At 35.8% G+C, this 17,942-nt stretch overlaps 3 protein-coding genes and 1 long non-coding RNA gene across 5 annotated transcripts; 1 reads left to right on the top strand and 3 right to left on the bottom strand.

Moving 5' to 3' along the window:
* Window positions 1–802: 802 nt before the first annotated feature.
* LOC7489391 (F-box/FBD/LRR-repeat protein At1g13570) lies at window positions 803–3,421 on the top strand. Of its 2 annotated transcripts, none has more exons than XM_002315944.4 (4): window positions 803–960; window positions 1,541–2,366; window positions 2,553–2,711; window positions 2,850–3,421. In XM_002315944.4, exons 2-4 carry the CDS (start codon window positions 1,554–1,556, stop codon window positions 3,138–3,140), a joined length of 1,263 nt encoding a protein of 420 aa, XP_002315980.1. In that variant the 5' UTR covers window positions 803–960; window positions 1,541–1,553; the 3' UTR covers window positions 3,141–3,421. The 2 variants fall into 2 exon arrangements, with proteins under 2 accessions (XP_002315980.1, XP_024466058.1); XM_024610290.2 differs by having other exon boundaries at window positions 831–960; window positions 1,548–2,366.
* A 333-nt stretch (window positions 3,422–3,754) lies between these two features.
* On the bottom strand, window positions 3,755–7,763 carry LOC7466941 (protein NSP-INTERACTING KINASE 2). The gene is made up of 11 exons (XM_024610289.2): window positions 7,098–7,763; window positions 6,852–6,981; window positions 6,639–6,710; window positions 6,406–6,549; window positions 6,206–6,277; window positions 6,048–6,107; window positions 5,830–5,921; window positions 5,380–5,529; window positions 4,929–5,270; window positions 4,445–4,824; window positions 3,755–4,348 (listed from the first exon to the last, which is right to left on the bottom strand). Exons 1-11 carry the CDS (start codon window positions 7,201–7,203, stop codon window positions 4,028–4,030), a joined length of 1,869 nt encoding a protein of 622 aa, XP_024466057.1. The 5' UTR covers window positions 7,204–7,763; the 3' UTR covers window positions 3,755–4,027.
* A 5,416-nt stretch (window positions 7,764–13,179) lies between these two features.
* On the bottom strand, window positions 13,180–13,660 carry LOC112328914 (uncharacterized). The gene is made up of 2 exons (XR_002984234.2): window positions 13,442–13,660; window positions 13,180–13,272 (listed from the first exon to the last, which is right to left on the bottom strand). It is a non-coding gene; the product is annotated as an uncharacterized LOC112328914 (long non-coding RNA).
* Window positions 13,661–16,314: 2,654 nt separating this feature from the next.
* On the bottom strand, window positions 16,315–17,889 carry LOC7489389 (S-adenosylmethionine decarboxylase proenzyme). The gene has a single exon (XM_024611319.2). It carries the CDS (start codon window positions 17,664–17,666, stop codon window positions 16,599–16,601), a length of 1,068 nt encoding a protein of 355 aa, XP_024467087.2. The 5' UTR covers window positions 17,667–17,889; the 3' UTR covers window positions 16,315–16,598.
* Window positions 17,890–17,942: the final 53 nt, after the last annotated feature.

Raw genomic sequence — 17,942 nt, 5'->3', positions numbered from 1 at the left:
ACCAGCCTTTGTTCAATGATACTTTCAGCCAATTATCTCCGAACAACCTTTTTTCTTCTACGAAAATAAAGTCTCCATGAATATACGTTAAGGTTATAGTTCTAGTCCATTAACACCAATAACTAAAACTTCCTCTTCATGTCTGGTTAACCTAACTTCGAAAGATAGTCTTCTTTAGGTACGTAAGCCACATGTCTATCATACGCATAAAGGAGACGACATTTCACTTATCTCAACCATCAATGACATGTCGTTTCTGATCACGACATCCAAAAAGTATTTGGAATAACGATATCAGTTTCCATTTAAAATAATTTTTATTTAAAAATATATTAAAATAATATTTTATTATTATTTGTAATGTCAGTATATTAAAATAATATAAAAATATTAAAAAATATTTTTTCAAATTTTTAAGAAATTAGTTTCAGCCGTGTTCGAATCATTAATAACACACTCTACGTGCGGTGCGTCCCTCCAAAAGTAAAGTGATTGTTCTTTAGTCCTTGTATCCTAAACGATATTGTGACTTAGTCCTTAATGTTTTTGAAAATATAATTTCAGGGCTTCAATTGCTAGCCTCTGTCATTTCCCCATAAGTAGGATAGCGCTCCTTCACCATTGTCATTTCCCCAAAAGTATCATATATTTTATATATATATATATATATATATATATATATATAGAAACAACAACACAGTGGGGGAGGATTGCACAAATAGACATGTTAACAAGACAACGGTTAACAAGGATTAACTTATAAGTTAATTAACGTGAAGGACTAGTTAATATACTCGTTTTAAAATAGAGGGATTAAAGAATAATTTACTAAAAATAAAGCGTAAGAAATGGCACGACCACTCACCAGAACCAAAACAACAACACTAGGAAAGACAGCAATTCTTCCCTCGAACTCGAAGTCTCAACTACCACTTCAGCACTCTTATAGTTCTTATTTATGTAAGTAAATCTCTACTCTTATTTTTTACCCCCTTTAACCTCATCTTCTTATCCTTCTGCACTGACTCTGAGTTTTGTGCTCTCTCTAACCTTTGTTGCATGAATCATTTTGGATCTCTTCTGTCACGAATTTGTTTTTGCTAAATCTTTTTTCAATCATCATAATTGACACTCATTGGTCTAATTTGCTCAATTTTATAATTGAAATAGATTGCTGATGATAAGATTGATTGTGGTTCGTTGCCTGACCCAGTTGTCAAATTTGGTTTACTTTTTGTTCTGTTTCCGTTTGCCCTTTTGTGTTTGGTTGCGAAGGAAACAGAAGGGAAATTGTTTTTTTTTTTAATCAGGTCAATTACCAGTCCATTTATAGGCTCAGTTTAGTGGTGGGTTTCATTTTTGTGGAGTCCCAAATGACGAAAGTTTCTATCTTGAATCGGTGCCATTTCTTTTTAGTTTTTATCCAATTTGAGGGAAAGATCATGACTTTCTTTAACTTTCTTTTATTTTTTTAATGTTTGGTTGTTACATCCGTTTGATTATAAGAGTTGGGCTTGCATTGTTTTGTTTGTTCTTTAAGCTGATAGGTGCAAATGGGAGATGTTGAGGATCCGGATCTGATAAGTGATCTGCCTCAGAGCATTCTGGAAAGCATCCTCACTCGATTACCAATAAGAGATGCTGTGAGAACAAGCATCTTGTCAAGTAAATGGAGGTATCGATGGACTACACTTACTCACCTTGTTTTCGATGACAAATGTATCAGGATGTGCAGTGATAGACCAGTGGTTGAGAACTGCATGGTCAACTTCATCACTCGGGCACTCTTTCTTCACCAAGGACCTATTCACAAGTTCCAGCTCTCTACTTCATATTTGCAATGCTGCCCGGATATTGATCAGTGGATACTTTTCCTCTCAAGGAGTGATATTAAAGAGTTGGTGCTTGAATTAGGAGAAGGCGAGTGGTTTAGGGTGCCATCATGTCTTTTCAATTGTAAAAAGTTGACCTGTTTGGAGCTTTTCCGATGTGAATTTGATCCACCTCCTACTTTTAAAGGATTCTTGTGTTTGAGGAGCCTTAGTCTTCATCAAGTTTTGGTTGCTCCTGAGGCAATTGAAAGTCTGATTTCTGGTTGCCCACTTCTGGAAAGTCTTGCATTGTCTTATTTTGATAGCTTAGCTCTTAATATCCGTGCTCCAAATCTCAAGTACCTGTGCTTGGAAGGTGAATTTACTGATATTTGTCTTGAAAATACCCCACTTTTAGTTGCCATGTCTGTTGCTATGTATATGAATGACGAAATGGCTGAATGCTTTGAGCAAAGTTCAAAGTGCAATTTTATCAAGTTTCTTGGGGGTGTACCTCGTCTTGAGAGGCTTGCTGGGCACATCTACTTCACAAAGGTAACACCGTGTCATATTCTTATTTGGTGCATGAATTTACAATGTAGTTTGTCTTTGCTCCTATGTTTTGGTAAATGAACCATGAGGGATCTAGATTATAAAGTGCAAAATTATGTCCTTATGTAACTCTTATTGTCATCCTTTTTTTCCTTTTTCCTTAATTTGATTCTGTTCTTTTGGTGTTAGTATTTGAGCATAGGTGATTATCCAGGAAGTCTTGCTATTACATACAGCCACCTAAAAATAATTGAATTGTATCAAGTTAGTTTTGAAGATATGAAAGAGATACGTGTTGTTCTTCGCTTGATCATGAACTCTCCTAATTTGAAGGAACTTCGGATCTCGGTAAGTTTTGTTGCACATGTTGGGATCTTCTTTTGTGATTTTTGGTGAAATTATAATATACTTGCGCATTGCATTTTACATTAATTCACTCAAGACTGGTGCAAACTTTTTGTTTTTTCATCTATGGTTTTTATGTAGGGCTCATCAACCGCTGTGGCTTCTGTAGAAGCACCGAATTTGGAATTTTGGGCGAAAGAGTGCCCTAAAGATTGCACATTTAAACAACTTAAAGTTGTAAAGATGACAGATATGTCTGGTGTGCCACATGAAATGGAATTTATGAAATTTTTGCTTGCGAATTCCCCAGTGCTTGAGACAATGTCAATCACACCTTGTGTATATGTCATGGATGGGAGATTGAATATGCTGATTCAGTTGGTCAGGTTTCGAAGGGCTTCTGCTGAAGCTGAAATTATATTTACCCGATGAAAGGCTGTGTATTCCATGAAAAGCTGCTTTTCTTGTGGATATTTGTGAAATAATAACATCATTCAAGTGTACAAGAATACGTGGTGCACAAAATCTTGTTGGGTCTTTTATCTTGCCCCTTCATGGGTGCTGCATAATAAACTTTGATTTCTCGAGCTCAAAGAAGAGTGAAGAATGATAGAGATTCATGTCCTTATCTTTTCTTTTTATGAAGTACTTGATAAAAACTCTGTTTTTTGGGATTTCTTATAAATGTTTCAGGAATATGCTTTGCATGGTAATGGTATTGGTACCCTCCTCACTTGTTATTTACCATTCAGAAACTTTGTTTATTCTCTGATCCTCTACATCACATGAGTTCTTATAATTCAATTGGCTATGTCCATCATTGGAAGTACTCATCTTCGAATTTTGATGCCAAGAAATTTCCTGTAGCTGAAGTGGGGGCTGGCCCCGCAACCGTTTGATGAAAGATCACCCTGCGAGACAAACTGTCTTTCTAGCCACCCGTCGGACCATGAATTTCATCCCCATAAACTACTAACTTTCAGAAGCAATCATAATTCTCATGTACTGACCAAGATAAATCTCTCTTCTGAGCTCGAAGGGTAATATTTTAGTTCAGGAGGAACAAACTTTATTCGAAGGTTATCATTAAAGTGAACCCCAGCAAAACACAGCCAAAAAAATCTTCACTCGACCAGCAAGACAAACAAAAACATAAAACCCTCAACTATGTCATTTTTACAGATCCCGGTTCTGTACAGTCAGAAAGTTTAACACAGCTTGAGAGCTCCAATACGTGGTAAATATACACGAAGCTTGTTTTCACACACTGTATCGCATCCTTTTGAAAGTTCGTAAACGCTATCTGTTTGAAAATCATGTCACCTGGGTCCAGAGAGCTCCATTGCTTGGACAAGCAACGATGAATCATCAGTCAGGTCAGAATATCTTTCCGAAGAGGAGAACTCGATGGTTCTTGTTCTAGTTGCTTCAGCTCTCTGAGAAGCTTCCCATTTTTCGGCAAGCCCGTCTCCTTCTAACATCCGAACCACTTCTGACATTTTAGGTCTATGACTTGGAAGGTTTTGGGTACATAATAGAGCTACTTGAACTGTTTCGTCAAGCTCAATTGGATCGTAGTTGTTTTTCAGATCCTTGTCAACTAACAACTCGAGCTTCTTTTCCTGATGAATCTTCTTCACCTGTAATTAAGATCATAAATTTAGTGATGGTTGAGAAATGGGACTTGAATTTGTCCGAACTGTATCTAAAAAGTAAAGCGTGTTTGTTTAGCTTACCCAGTCAAGCAATGCTCCTTTCTGGTTTGTTGACTTCCCAAATTCCAGAGCTCTTAAGCCAGATATCAATTCTAGCAAAAGTATTCCAAATCCAAAAACATCTGTTTTCTCAGAGGACTGGCCTGTTGATAGATACTCAGGGGCTATGTGCCCCACAGTGCCCCTCACAGCTGTTGTCACATGCGAGTCCTGGTGATCCAACAGCTTTGCCAACCCAAAGTCTCCTACAACAGCCTCACAATAATCATCAAGTAATATATTTGCAGCCTTCACATCCCTGTGAATTATCTTGGGATCACATTGCTCGTGCAAGTATAATAAACCTCTTCCTGCTCCTAAGGCAACTCTTTTCCTTGTACCCCAATCCAGGACAGGTTTCGCTGCAAGAGAAATGATAGGCACAATGTTTACATCATGATTAAAGAATGGTCAATTATATTTCGGTGACTCACAAGTTGTGGGGCTATCTTGATGGATGCATTACCCTTAAGACGAGTAGCAACGCTCCCATTGGACATGTAAGGATAAACCAATAGCCTTTCAGTTGTTGTCATGCATAATCCATAGAGACGAAGGAGATTTCGATGCACTGCTAGGCTGATCATCTCAACTTCAGTCTGGAATTGGATCTCACCGCCTATGGCATTTCCATCTTTGAGCCTTTTCACTGCTACAACAGTTCCATCTTGGAGATGCCCTTTGTAGACATTCCCAAAACCACCTTTTCCTATCAAGTTCTTGCTGCTGAAGTTGCTTGTTGCAATCTGAAGTTCTTTGAATTGAAACCTCCTCAAGTTTCCTAGGTTGAGTTCTTCATGATGCTGTTCTGGTATTTTTGGAAAGAGAAAAATGTTAAAAAACACGTATCTGTTGCTAACAACCGCTTAATTTTGCTAATGCTTTATAATTTTCAAGTCAATTTATGCCTTACTAACCATTAATATCAAAGAATATTTGCTGGTTGTGTCTTTGTCTCCACCAAAGAATGAAGCCAAATCCAAGAACCAACAGGCAGATGCAGCCTAGGCTTGAACCGAAGGCCAGGGCAATTTTGTGGCTCTTGCTATTTCCAGAAGGCTGAGAATCTTAAGAAACAAAGAAAGACTTTTGAGAATGATTTAAAGATGAGATAATTTACAGAGAATAATATAGAAATTAAGATTTGTAATTCGAAACACAAAATGAAAGTAACACAATCTCAAAAGTATTTTATAGCCTACAAAGGATAAAAAAAATCACGAGCTTCAAATTAAAGTCAAAAGCAAAATAATTGCAAAAAAAAAAAAAAAAAGCAAAAGGGAAGCACATCAACAACTTTTAGAACGGAATAAATTCAAACTTGGAATTAAGTAGGTAACTTTGCAACAGGCGGGAAAGACAATTACTTTGTGAATTATGCACAGCCAAAGATTGCGGAACTGGTGTGGTTCCAGCACAGCCTTGCTCAGTTCCGCATATCAGAGTATTTCCTACAATGCTATGTCAATAAAAAAAAGCAACATCAACTAATTAATTTATGGAAAAGAGATTATAGTTTTTTTTTCTGTTTTCATGAGGGGAAAATGAAATATAGAAGGACAAATAGGTTTTAGGATTGACGTACTTGAATGTTTTAGCATGAACAGGTGGTACAGGAGTATTCAAATTATTGTAAGACAAGTCCCTGGAACATTGAACAAAATCCACGCAAATCATATGGATTTTACTAAGATAAAATTATAGTTAACAATAGCACAAGGATAAGGGTCTGAAGAGAATTACAGAAAGGTAAGTTGAGTCATGTTAGCCAAAGAGGCAGGAATTGCTCCATTAAGACTGTTATTGTTCAGTCTCCTGATCCAAATTCCACTTTGTCAGGATCAGACTCTTAAGAAACTTTTAAAAATAATCACCGCCTGATTTTAAAATTGTTATGAAAGAACAGAAATAAATATTGGTGTCTATGTACACTTTTTACTTACAGGTAATGGAGGCTATTAAGATTAGAGAGAGTACTAGGAATTTGACCACTGAAGTTGTTACTGGAAAGATCAATTGTTTTAAGCTTTGGGAGCTTGCCAAGCTCGGCGGGTATATGTCCTGAAATATTGTTATCCTGTAGAAGCCTGCAAAACACCATATTGTCAAGGTTTTTAAACAACCAAAAAAATGAAAGTATAAAATCACACTTCCTGAATATTAACTGAATACTCACAGAGACTGGAGATTTGTCAAGTTTCCAATGGATGGTGAAAGAGTGCCAGATAAACTTTGGCTTGGAGCTCCTCTGCAACAAAACCACTTTTTAACTACAAATGATTTTTCACACTTCAACTCTCATTAAATGGGGTGCTTGCTTTCAAATTATTTGCTTGTGTATTCAGCTTCTCTGAGTGTCTTGGTTAGTCATTAATTTAGTATTACTTACAGTGTAGTGACAAAACCATCAGTAGAACAAGTGACCATGATCCAGCTGCATGGATCCACAGAATGTTCATCCCATTTAAGAACATCATGAGGATCGTGCAATGAAGCTTTAATGCCCATCAAAGCCTCCACTGAGAGGAGAAAAATAACAGAAAAGAAAAGGTAGAGATTACTTCAAGCTCTTAACTTTTCAAAAAAATTTAAAAGACATGTTTAATTCTCCATTGCTGAGCAAAACTCCCGTTACCTTCAAAGTTAACACCTGTAGCTGTTAGCTCTCCATACGCAGTATTCCATAAGCAGATTAACAAACCCACACAACAGAAAAGAGCATTCTTTTTCCTTGCCACCATTGAATCAAAGGTTGCTAATTACCAAAACCAGCTTCTGGGAGGCTATTAAAGGGCTGGTTGTTAGATTCAACAAAAACAGTGTTGAAGTAGTCTTTGTTTTGTCTTGGTATTGCATACGAACCAGGCACTAGTACTACAACTGGTCATGCTGTCCTATAATTGCACTATCTCACACCTTATCTCTGAGAGACAAAGAGTCAAGAAAACCAGAGGTTTTGGTAAGACTAAGACTCTAAAAGTAAAAGAGGAGTAACATGCCTGCCACTGGTTCAGCAAAGTATAAGAAAAGAATATAAAGGCAACAAGCTGCGCTAACCATGTCTAGATAATATCATTGATAATAGAATTTCTCTCTTCTGTTTTATAAAAATTGTGGAAAAAGCAAGTGAAGTGTTAACTGTTAAGCATTGTAACATCTTATAATTAGAACATATTAGTGATAAGTGACAATGAAAGTGGACAAAGTGTTGGGATTTGCTTTGGTTTGCTAAGCTTCTACTGTGTGACCTGTGGGAATCCAACATTCCCTCAAGTACTTGGCCATTTTCTTAAAATATTAAGGTATCAAAATCCCACTCTTCTTCTCTTACCTTTGCTTTAATTATTATAAGAGAAAAAATTACAGTCTCGAGGGGATTGAACTTAGAGATTTGTGATGTAGTGATTTGCCCCTCGCGAGATCTTTGTTGCGTGAATTATTCCTCACATTTGCTTTTCTTTTCTTTCATTTTTTTTACTTTGAATTACCCTACTACCCCAGTTGGGTTTTGCTTTATTGATTCTAATACAATCACTTTGTCTCCACAGTCCCTATAAATTATCCCAAAAGCAGCCAACTTTTTAAAAAGCAAAAGCTGCCCCCCCTCTGTTTTCCCCTACAAATTAATGTATTTATATACTAGTGGTAGCGTCCCACAGAACTAGTATCCCTTGTGCATTCACTGCCATCTGATAAAGAACAGAGGGTGATGCTTTCCGTGGTCAAAGGTTGCACTTTAAATTGTTTTTTAAAATACATTTAGATTTTTTAAATATATATATACATATATCAAATTTATGTTCTGTATATATCTTTGTATAAAAACCATTGAAAAATAATGGATAAAATGTGTTTTTGCAATAACAATAATAATTACACCACGTTATCAAACACAAAATTGAAGTTGGGGTCCCGTTACATACAAAATACTTACATGTTATGATGGATAGGCCTAGCGTAGATGGATGCACGTGCATTTCAGACCCAATAATGGCTGTTGACTTGATGTTCAAACATATTTCATGATCATCATCATTGAATGGAAGGAGTATATCCTTATTGAATGTTAATGATCCGACATAAGGGTTTCAATTAATTAATTAATTAAATGGTTAGGAGTTGGTATAGACATTAACTTCAAATGCAAGTTAGGTCTTGATAGAGACGATAACTTCAAATTAAATCCTAGTTCCCATCTGTCATGGCTCTTGGCTAGTGGATATGCATGATTTCCCAGGGTCAGAAGCAAGCAGCATTTGACAGACTTACCATAAATGTCTCTCAACTCAACTGGGGCAACTCTTGTCTCTGGCTCTTAATTAATAGCCTCCTTACACAGGTTGACTTTAGATCTCTACAACACAAAATGGTAGCTAAAGCGTGGCTGTTTCTTTCTTTTTTGGTCAATATTTATAGCCAATTGGAGGAACTTGAGAGAAATATGAGCATCTATGAAGGTGGAGAAGAGTATCTGTATATAAGCCACCGAAAAAAAAAGGATATATATTCTGCTAAGATATTAGGCAGGAACTTTGTAACTTTATTTGGTGGTGAATCTGGTGATCGATAAAGGATTTAAGACCAACAATCTCTCTGAAAGAAAGTTGGATACTGTTACGAAGAAAAAATAGTTGGATGCTAGTTCCATGCACCACCTTTAAAATTCCTGAAAATTACATTCCAACTACTGAGATGTTCCTGTGAGGTAGGATTCAGATTAGGAAGTAAGGGTCCCATGTTGCCTACTTAGAAAAGTACGCTATCTCTCTTGTGACTGGGACAGTGCACGCTAAATAAAACATAAAATTATAGGAGAGCAAGGGTGCAGTAGGACCAATGTCAGTGGATTTGCCCTTGGATGAACACTAGGAGTGAATTATTAAGGAGCAAATGCACATTGTATATGCTGTCCTTCCCTTCGCTCTCAGCAACCAATTAAAATCCCATTTAATGGATCCTCTTCTCTTTTTTTCCCTTCAAATTTTGACAGAGATTTGATGTCTTTTTCAGTCAACTCAATCCCTGCTTCGCGTAGGCTCCACTACCTTTAATGTAATTAGTATTTAACCAACCCCCTTCGACATGGCTAAACTTACAGATCAATACCAAAGGAAGTCGGCAATGGCCGCCGAGGGCATGGGGTCAAAAGAGGAGTCAAAGCGGGTGGGGTTATAAAGACGAGTTGAGTGATAAACTAAATGAAGATATGCACTATGGACATCCCACAAATGAGTAGGAAATAATTGCTCTGTTTACCTCTTGGAAGAAGAGAGAGAGCACCATTATTCCTTCCAAGCAAACGACATGTTCCATTTCACATGACTCTGGATCATCAAAATTAAAAAGGAAACATTATAAAGCATCCAAAATAGTTGACACTCTCTAACCCCATCTTGTACCCCAATTACCTCAGCACATATCATCCATCACCCACTTAGGTTTTGGAACAAATATACATGATCTCTCACGGGCCTACTACTCTGCCATGTGCTCCTTCTTCATAGCTTTTAGCTTCATGACGATACATTCCAAGGGAAACCGAAAATGCTAAAAGAATGCTCTTTTCCGTGTCATCTATGGAATGGCTAAAGCATGCCCTTGTACGTGATTATCTAAATAAGCTTTTCAATGGGGGAAATTAGAAAAGGGGAAAAAAATAATGAGTGACATTAGGATTATAGGATAGTGCTGGAGAAGCTTACAAAACTGTATCCAGCAATAAATGCATTTCCTTTATTGAGGCAAAAAGGAAAAGGGCACTGCTTTGATAATTATATACGTTTGCTATATTCTCCATTTTCTACTTTCAGAAACTAAATTTGAAAACGAAACTAGGAAACTTGTTTGTTTTTTGTTTTTCAGATTTCAAAAAACAACAAGTTGTCAAGATTTATCAAAGTCAAACGAAGTGATTTTCAAAAATTGTGATCATTGCTCTTTTTCAATAAAAATGTTCAAAACAATCGTGTTTTCTTGTCTATGTTATGACAAAACGAAAACCGAGTAAATGATACCACACGTATCCGTCTGAATTCTGAAACAATAACCCTGGCATTGCAGAACAAACGATTTTGACCGAATTAGCAGCCAAGAGGTGCGTGTCTTCGATTATCAGTAAGGCTCCATCTGTAAAAAGGCCAAGGCAGAATGAATTCTGTTTCAGAAGTGGGCTCTCTTGAAAGCTTCGGATACCTCACACGCAAGCCATACTTTTACTTTCCTTGTGCATGGTGCATCCATAGCCTATACTTTCTCCCTAAATTCGTGATACCACCCAATAGAAAGAGAGGTGAGGAAAGCAACCGTCACCTGCTGATCTCTCCTTCCCTCCCTCGTCTCATTGGGCCGTATTTGGAATGTGATTAGTACCACATCCAGCCATGAGAAAAGTTGAAAGTAGTTCAAGTGTATAGGAGCTCATACGGAGCCACATGGTCTGAAAGAAAATAGGCCCTGAGCTTTTTTGTTGAATGATCTTGGTCCCATGAAGAGAGAGACCCGCAAGCACCAATCAGGCAATTACACTGTTTAAGTCTAAAAACAAGTTTCTTTACTCATTTTGTCTTCAATCAGTAATTAAACAAGAGAATCTAACAGTATTTAAGATTTTCCTATCTTAAGAATTTGTTAGGGGGTGTCTTAATCGGTCACTAAAGCAGGATCTTATCTTGTTAAGGTGAAGATCACAGTTCAAATCTGTCTTCGTAGCGTCCTTGTTAATGATGGGATTTTTTAGAAGCATTACAAAAAGCAAAGTGGAGCCAACAATTAATGCCAAGACAAAAAATCATGCAGCTACCACTGCAGCAACCCTTTGCTTGCATACATCAGACAGCAATAACAAAGTGAGGCTTAGCTTGTGATTATTGATCCAATAAATTTAAGAAAAAACGTAGAGAAACCATGGTCATCAGCAAGGGAAAACATTGAACTGGTAAGCATGGCAGAAAATGGCTTTAGGGTATGCATTATCTTGAAGTCTAATATTGGAGAGATCCTAGACTTGGTGATGCTTATGAGATAATAAATTTACAGCCCTGATTTGGATTCTCAACAAGGGCATGTGTATCCATATATAAATCAAACTAAGAAAGCTCCCAAAATCCAACCTCGCAGGAGAGCAAATGGCACTGGATAGTAACTTTGTTTAAGCAAGGCGCTACAAGAACAAAAGTATACGTTCATGATCGTTACCTATTAGCTCATTTTCTCACTTTCGGCTCTCCTCCTTTGAAAGAAAAGTTGAAAAGATCTGTGAGAAAATCGATACAAGACAAGGGCAAAAAAAGAGCAACTTTGAGCGGCTCGTGATGCCCTAAGATAGGCACATTTAGAACCAACTTTAGAAGGAATTTTCAGCACATCATGTCGGAATAAACTTTCCAAAATGATTATTCCTTTTCGTGCAAAGTTCTTTGAACCTAGATCCATCTCACGCGTCTCAATCTCACCCCTTTCACATGCTGCTAGAACCCAGTGTCTTTAGACGGGGATTTGATTTCCAAAACTGTGAGAGGTCAATTTTTGTTTTCAAGGACGCAAATGGTCAGATATTACTACACGAGTGTACATATCATTGGACTGATCACTGAATTTTGGTATCATGTCCAAAAATGTCGAATCTAAAGTTTTTGCCAATATCCTGAGAGGAAACATTTCACCCCCGTGATATCTTCAGGCATAGCCCAATCATCTGCAATTAACCACGTAGACCCAAAGCGGGAGGAGATTGAACATTTTCTGTGGGATTTCAAGTACATTTTAGCTTCTTTATTGCACTATCTCTCATGCTCAGTACCTACAGGACTTGTCACTTTGGCAAATTTTGCAACAGCAAGCATGAATGTTACCTCATATCTGTTGAAATTCCTAAACCTACATACAAAGCCATCCAACTATACACACAGTTGTGCTTGTGAGTGCGTTCTAACTGCGTTTCAGTTTTTCATCATCACGTACCGTATGCTCAATGAAGCTTAGGGCATATATTGGAGAGCCCAAAAAAGAGCCCAAAAAAAAAAAAATTAGCTTTTCCTCCTGATAGCCAAATGAAAAGCCAAAATCCTCTCTATGAAAAAAAAAACAATTTCAACTCCACAATTTCTCTCAATGACTTTTCTCAAAAAAAAGCTAGAAGAAGTATTAATATTATATATTAAAATATAAATAAATTGTTAAAATAGCTTTTTTTCTATTGAAGTGCGCATGAGAAATAAAATTATATTTATACTATTCGAAAAAGCTATATATATCAATAATTTTTAAAATTCCAAATGGTTCTTTTTACATTGGAGATAATGGTGTTTAGTAATATCAAGCATTTCAAGAGCAAAGTAGTCGGTCAGCTGAAAGGCATTATACTCCATGTATAAACACAAAGAAGAAAATGCAGCAATAGATCCTCATTTCAGTGGAGAGTACATAAGATTGAAGCAGAGCCTACTCATAGCTTTAATTAGGTTGTATTTGTTTTTCCAATCATGGTGTTAAAATTTTTTAATTTTTTATGTGTTTTTAAATCGTTTTTATATGTTGATGTAAAGTATAAATTTTAAAAAATAAAAAATATATTTTTTTAATATATTTTTTTAAAAATAATCTTTACAACAATCTCAAACATGCTATTAATTAACTAATAAAAGGGAACAAAGCTGCGTTTTTCTTTCAAAAAAGTTCAGATACATCCGAAACAACTTTTGATCATAATCTGGCTTCAACTTGATCCTCCTTGCCCAGTTCCCCCTTGGTAGGCTCGGTCAACACTAGCACACAGCATGTAGGCCTTTGGTGGCTCCAGCACTAGCAAGATCCTGAAAAACCAATGTCAGAAAAAGAAGATAGAAATTGCAGACCAAGATTAATGCTAGGCACAAAGCGAGGATTCTTCCACTTCAATAAAGCATCTTGAAGAGTTCCACGTCCATGAATTTACTAGTAAGATACAAGAATATTATTGAAGGGTCACGGAGAGAAGTAAACCTCTCGAATAATTTGGGAGGCTTGGGCTCAAACATGATGAAGGTTGGAATTGATTCACACACAATATGATATAGGCTGGTAACAAAAAAAGCCAGATATATAGTTAAATCTTTGATGGTAATTGAGCAGTCCAAACAAGAACAGCAAATAATACATAGCTATAATTATGATTCAAAATGAAAAATAAAAACTACAAATAAACCACAAAATAAAATACAAATATTATAAAAGCAAAATCATCTATGTTTTTGTCTAAAATGAAAACGAAAAGAAGAAATAAACTTGCTGAATAGTTGGGTGTTTTGGCATGCATTTATTTTACCTATGATTAGCCCGTCAAATGGATAAAACTAGTAAAGACTATTGTTCCAATGGAATGGCAAATAACCCATCAAATGTACATTACTAAAAATTATAATAATTATTATTTTTATTATTATATTACCTTGAGTTGATCCCAGTATGGTATGGTCGTAGATTAATTCTCAAATTGAATTTTAATTAAAATTATAATAATAACAATTTTAATCATTGTGTTAAGCCGAGTCAATGATCAATCCAATCCATAACTTAAGTCTTATCCCGGGTTAATTTTTAGTCGAGTTTTAAAATTATAATAATTATTATTTTTATCTTTAAATTAACTTTAATCAACTTGAATTAACACTTTTACAGAAAATTTAACAAGTTTATCCTACTCTTTTTTTATGGGATAAAAATCTCTTCACTGCAACATACTTAAACAAGATAAAAATTTATTTGTGTATTATCCAAAAATATATAAACAGTTTCACAAAAAAAAAGTTATAATGTTTAGTCCATCTTTATATCAAAGATTAGCTTAGTGTCCAAGGCTTCTCTCAGCTAATTCAATGCCTAACAACAGCCATGATTATCGGGAAAAACTAAGGTTGATCCGCTGGATAATCATGGAGAAGGAGAAAACGATTCAAAGGGAAAGGTTTAGTGCGGTTGAGGATGGCAAGGTAGCTTTATCTTTCAACCTTATGGAGACCTCTTAACCTTCACATCTATCTTTATTTTCATTAAAGATAATTTTTAGTTCTTCATAACTACCATCATTGAAGGTGAAGAAATCCATATGGTTTTTTTCGTGGTCAGTTTTCATGAAATAAAATGTATACGCTAGAGAAACTAAAATATTTCACATTTACGAAACAATATTAATCAAGATAATTTTAGAAAGAAAAAAAAAACACAATACATGCATAAATTTAGTAATTGAAATCTATTGGAGGCAAAAATCCCTTTGTACACTCTCTCATTTGAATAAATGAAAGCACATTTCCATGGATGGCAATGCATTTTGCATCTTCAATCTCCGTGGAGACCTAACCTTGTATCCGTCTTTAATTTTTAATTCTTCGTATCTACGAACAATCAAAGGCGAAGAGATTCACATAGCTATTTTCATGATCGATTTTCGTGAAATACAATGCCTATGCTACGAAAAAAAAAAAATATTTCACATTTAATTATAAAACAAATCTAATCAAGATAATTTACAGTTTGTTTGGAAAAAAATCACATTTAAAATTAAATGTTTCATATTTTATTTGAATTTAATTGATAATCTATAATTATAATTTTTATATTTAAAATAAAATACTAATCTATATAATTGAATTTAATTATATTGTGGAATACCCATAAAATTAAATTGAATTAGAAATCTTGATTATTTCACCCTTAAAAAAATAATCTCAATTAATATATAAATTGATAAAAATAGGATAAAATTGAAGAAACAAATTAACTAAATAACACCTATTATAATTCCTAGTAATAATATATTAGTTATATGATTTTTAATTTCTTGAACCTTATCTACATATCATCCCCATAGCCAACGAAAGTTGAAGACCAAATCCTATCAGCTGTCCTTATTTTATTATACTACTCAACCTCAATTTTACCTCAAAACAAAAAACATGGAGATTTCCTCATCATCATCGTCATCTCTATCTCCCTCTTTGTGTTTTTTAAAGCCTTCTTCAACCTCTTATTTCCTTCCAAAACTCACAACCTTCTTTTCTATTATTAGCAATATCTTATGGCTCTCCAAATCCTTTGCTGGTCTCGAGCTCACCATTCATTCTCTCACCCAAAAGCTCGGTACATGGTGACCCTCCATATCTTTACTCGCCCAGCTACCTTTATTTTCGGACGCTCCCTGGCTTACCAAGCCTTAAGCCTTTATTCTCGCTACTGGCTGAGTGAGTGCCTAGCTAGTAGCCATCAATATAATATAAACTCCTTATAATATCAACCGAACAGGTTTTGATTTTGTCTTTAAGCACAACCTTTTTCCAGACACCATGATTGCACACGGAAAAAAAAAAAAACTAAGAGGAAGCAACAGTTGTAGGGTGTTGAGAGAGAAGGATGAATTATTTTTTAAATAATATTTTTTTATTTGAAATTCTAATAATAAAGTAAATGGTTTATTTATTTTTTATGATTTGAATTTCAAAAAACAATTAAATTAATATTCTAAAAACATATCAAACACCATAATTATTTAATCCTTAAAATTAAATTTAATTTTCAAGAAAAAAAAGATATACTACGAAATTTCTTAAACTAAGATTTTAGATTGAGTCAATTTATTTTTTATTTTTTATTTTTATTTTTTTAATTTAATTTTTTAATATTAAATGGATTGAAACATAAGGTTCGTAATTTTATTTTGTTTGTTTTTGTTCATTTTATAATTGAATTTTCCATTATATCCCTTTATAAACGCTTCCATTTGAATTAAAATGAAAGCACACTTCCACGAAAGGAATACAATTGCCATTCCAAAAAACACAATTATCAGCTAGCTGAAAACTTCTAGGGAAAAATAGCAATGATCAGAAAATTCTTCAAATCCAATACCAGAAAACCGGTCGAACAGAATAAAAACATAATTAGTCAGGATACAAGCTCCAGACTCTTATTTGAAGACAATGACTAAAACCAAGACAGCGCACTGGCAATATCCTTGCCTATGACTACCAAGAGCTGCTGAGAGTTTTTTTTAAAAAAAAAAAAAAACAAAATAATTCCGACAATGGCAGTCCTCGGGGTATGGCGAAGCAAATTTCTCTATTCAATTCATAGACGGACAACAAGGAAATACTTAAACATGGAACTAATAATCTTCTTCCTCTTTCCAGCAGCATTTAAGGATTGATCTAGGAGAATCAGCATTCCCAGACCTAACAAACTTCTGGTAGATAATGGAACCACCCATACCAAGCTCTCCATGGCTCCTCTCTCCACGGCAGTATCCCTTGACATCCAGGGAACAAATCCGCTCAAGTTGTTCTCCAGCAACATCAGCATGCACAGCAATGGAGAATTCGGTTGCTTGGAAACAAGCCAACACCCTATCAACTAACTGGTTAAGGCTCGCATCTTTCAGATCATATCCTGCAGCTTCAAAGCTTGCATAACTGAAACCATCTTCCGGAGTAACATGGATGGTAGAGATTGCAGCTCCTTCAATTGAATTCATGGAATAACCACAGGGTTCGAACTCAAAATCACATATATTAGAGGCAGGTAGAATCTTTCTTATTCCAGAATCATCAGTCATTGCTGCTGCTGAAGATGATTGGGTTTTGTAAAACACAGAAGCCTTCTCCCTGTCCAAGCCAGTCATGCACATCTCAATAGTGTAAATAAGGTCACGAGAGAGAGCCGAATCTGCAGATGCAGAGTAAACATGCCATTTCTGTGGTTTGTCCAGACCACCCATTATGTAAGCCTTGCTTGCCAAACCAAGCTTGCCGAAGCAGCCATCCAGGACAGCAATTTCTTCGGAGAAACTGCGATGAGGATAGGACTGAGCTCCAGGGAAAATGAAGCTCCCACGAGTATACCTCACAGATCTCACATTTAGAGAAAGGGTATCAGCCAACTTCAGGATAGCTGGGATTGAAAGGAGTAATTTTGTAGTCCCACAGGTCTTAATGATGATCTTGTAAGGATATACAAAGAGGCTAGACTCAGAGAGGACATAGGAGTCCACATAGTCATTTGATAGCGAATCAACAATGGTGCACTCGGCCGGTCCAAGAATCTCATCCAACTGAGGCTTTGACAGAGATCGAAGGCCCTTCCCTTCAGGATCATCAAAGATGCCCGGCTCAAAATAAGTGATTTCTAGCCTCTTTTCATAGCCTTCAAATCCGATTGCAGAAACAGCCAGGTCCATTTTGACCAACAGAAGTAGTTACAGCAGCAGATTATTGGAGTTGCAATAACAAGTTCACAGTTGCAAATAACACAATCCAAAGGTGATCACAGTCGCAAGGCAATCACGGTCGCATAGAGAGAGGCAAGAAAGAGGAAGAGACTGATTGAAGAAGACTAAAATACTAACTAATACGGCAATTGATGATGGACCACGTTATGTGGTCAAAAGGCCTTCTTAATGAATATCAGGATGGCTTGCGAGCGCACTGCAAAGGGAAAAAAGAGAAGCAAGAGA

This window comes from Populus trichocarpa, chromosome 10, assembly GCF_000002775.5.
Source record: "Populus trichocarpa isolate Nisqually-1 chromosome 10, P.trichocarpa_v4.1, whole genome shotgun sequence".
Classification (NCBI taxonomy): domain Eukaryota; kingdom Viridiplantae; phylum Streptophyta; class Magnoliopsida; order Malpighiales; family Salicaceae; genus Populus; species Populus trichocarpa.
Note: the sequence above shows the minus strand (reverse complement) of the source record. Positions and strands in the feature narration are given on the sequence as shown.